At 40.3% G+C, this 1,253-nt stretch overlaps 1 protein-coding gene across 1 annotated transcript; it reads left to right on the top strand.

Moving 5' to 3' along the window:
* Nucleotides 1-188: 188 nt before the first annotated feature.
* On the top strand, nt 189-1,071 carry LOC117100386 (the record flags this gene model as incomplete). Its single annotated transcript, XM_033240051.1, has 1 exon — nt 189-1,071. A coding segment is annotated over one exon (883 nt), but the record flags the coding sequence as incomplete, so codon positions are not given.
* Nucleotides 1,072-1,253: the final 182 nt, after the last annotated feature.

The raw sequence follows: 1,253 nt of genomic DNA on the forward strand, positions 1-1,253 counted from the left end.
AGAAGACATCATGAATCTCTACTCACTAAGATGGCCAAGACTAGGTCACACATTATTTTCCTTACACAATGTAAGCAACTTGATATAGTACCCAACGGTTTGATGATGCGCAGTGCTGTTAAGTCGCCAATCGTAGATAGGATTTGTGTGGAAGCCTCACGTAAAGTACGTAACCATGTCCTTAACAGGCATATTCAACTCAAGCTCAAATTAGTGATAAGCTCCAGCAATCCAGCATAAACCTTGAAAAGTGTACCAACGACACAAAAGGAGAAGTAAACAAATGCCTTCAAATCATCTACAAGCAGAAACTAATCCACGACCTGAAGTTGAAATCAGACAAAATTTCCAAACTAGCAGGAAGAAATCCACAATTAAAGCACCTCCAAAGTATCAATCATCCTGTACTTCTCAGCCGATTTCCCAACGAATTTCACAATCATCAGCAAATTGAAGGAAAAAAACTCAACCAATTCGTTAACCTATCTAATCACAGCCTCACTCAGGGAGAGCAAAGCATCTTGAATAAGGGACTATCATATTGCCCATCTCAGAAACCTGACCCAGTCAATCTCTGTTCTGACTTCCACATGTTCACCCGTAGGATACAACTTAAGGAATTCTTTCAGGACAAACAGCTCGCCGCTAATCACACTCTGCAAAGACAGAACAATCTAGTGAAGGAGTTCAATCCACCTACTGGTAGGAACCAATTCATTGATGCATACATCAATTCAGCGACCTCGCACTTAAACTCGTTCCTCAACGAAGTACAATGTAAAAAACTACAAGATAATATGACCAAAGAAGAACGTAAGGCTATATCCACTCTTAAAGCCAATGATGACATCGTAATTAGACAGGCAGATAAAGGAGGAGCCACGACCATCATGAGCCAAACCAGTTATATCGAAGAAGCCAATGAACAATTATCGAACACTACATTTTATAAGAAATTAGATAAGGACCATACTGTTGATTTTAAACGTGAACTTTTGAACATGACCAAAGGGTTATCTACTCATACCCGTTCACATATGCCTGCTCTTATCCCTAGGAACCCACAGCCAGGTACGTTTTACACCATTCCAAAACTACACAAGCTACCCAAACTTATCGACAACATGCTCACAACCAACCCGCACAACATATCCACATCCATTGATCCATTCAAAATATTTGACATCACTAAGTCGCTCAATATTCATCCACCAGGCCGTCCCATTATCTCCAATATAGGAACGCTTACTGAA

This window comes from Anneissia japonica, unplaced genomic scaffold (assembly GCF_011630105.1).
Source record: "Anneissia japonica isolate Jap-2015-1 unplaced genomic scaffold, ASM1163010v1 scaffold7503_len1253_cov255, whole genome shotgun sequence".
In the NCBI taxonomy this organism is placed as follows: domain Eukaryota; kingdom Metazoa; phylum Echinodermata; class Crinoidea; order Comatulida; family Comatulidae; genus Anneissia; species Anneissia japonica.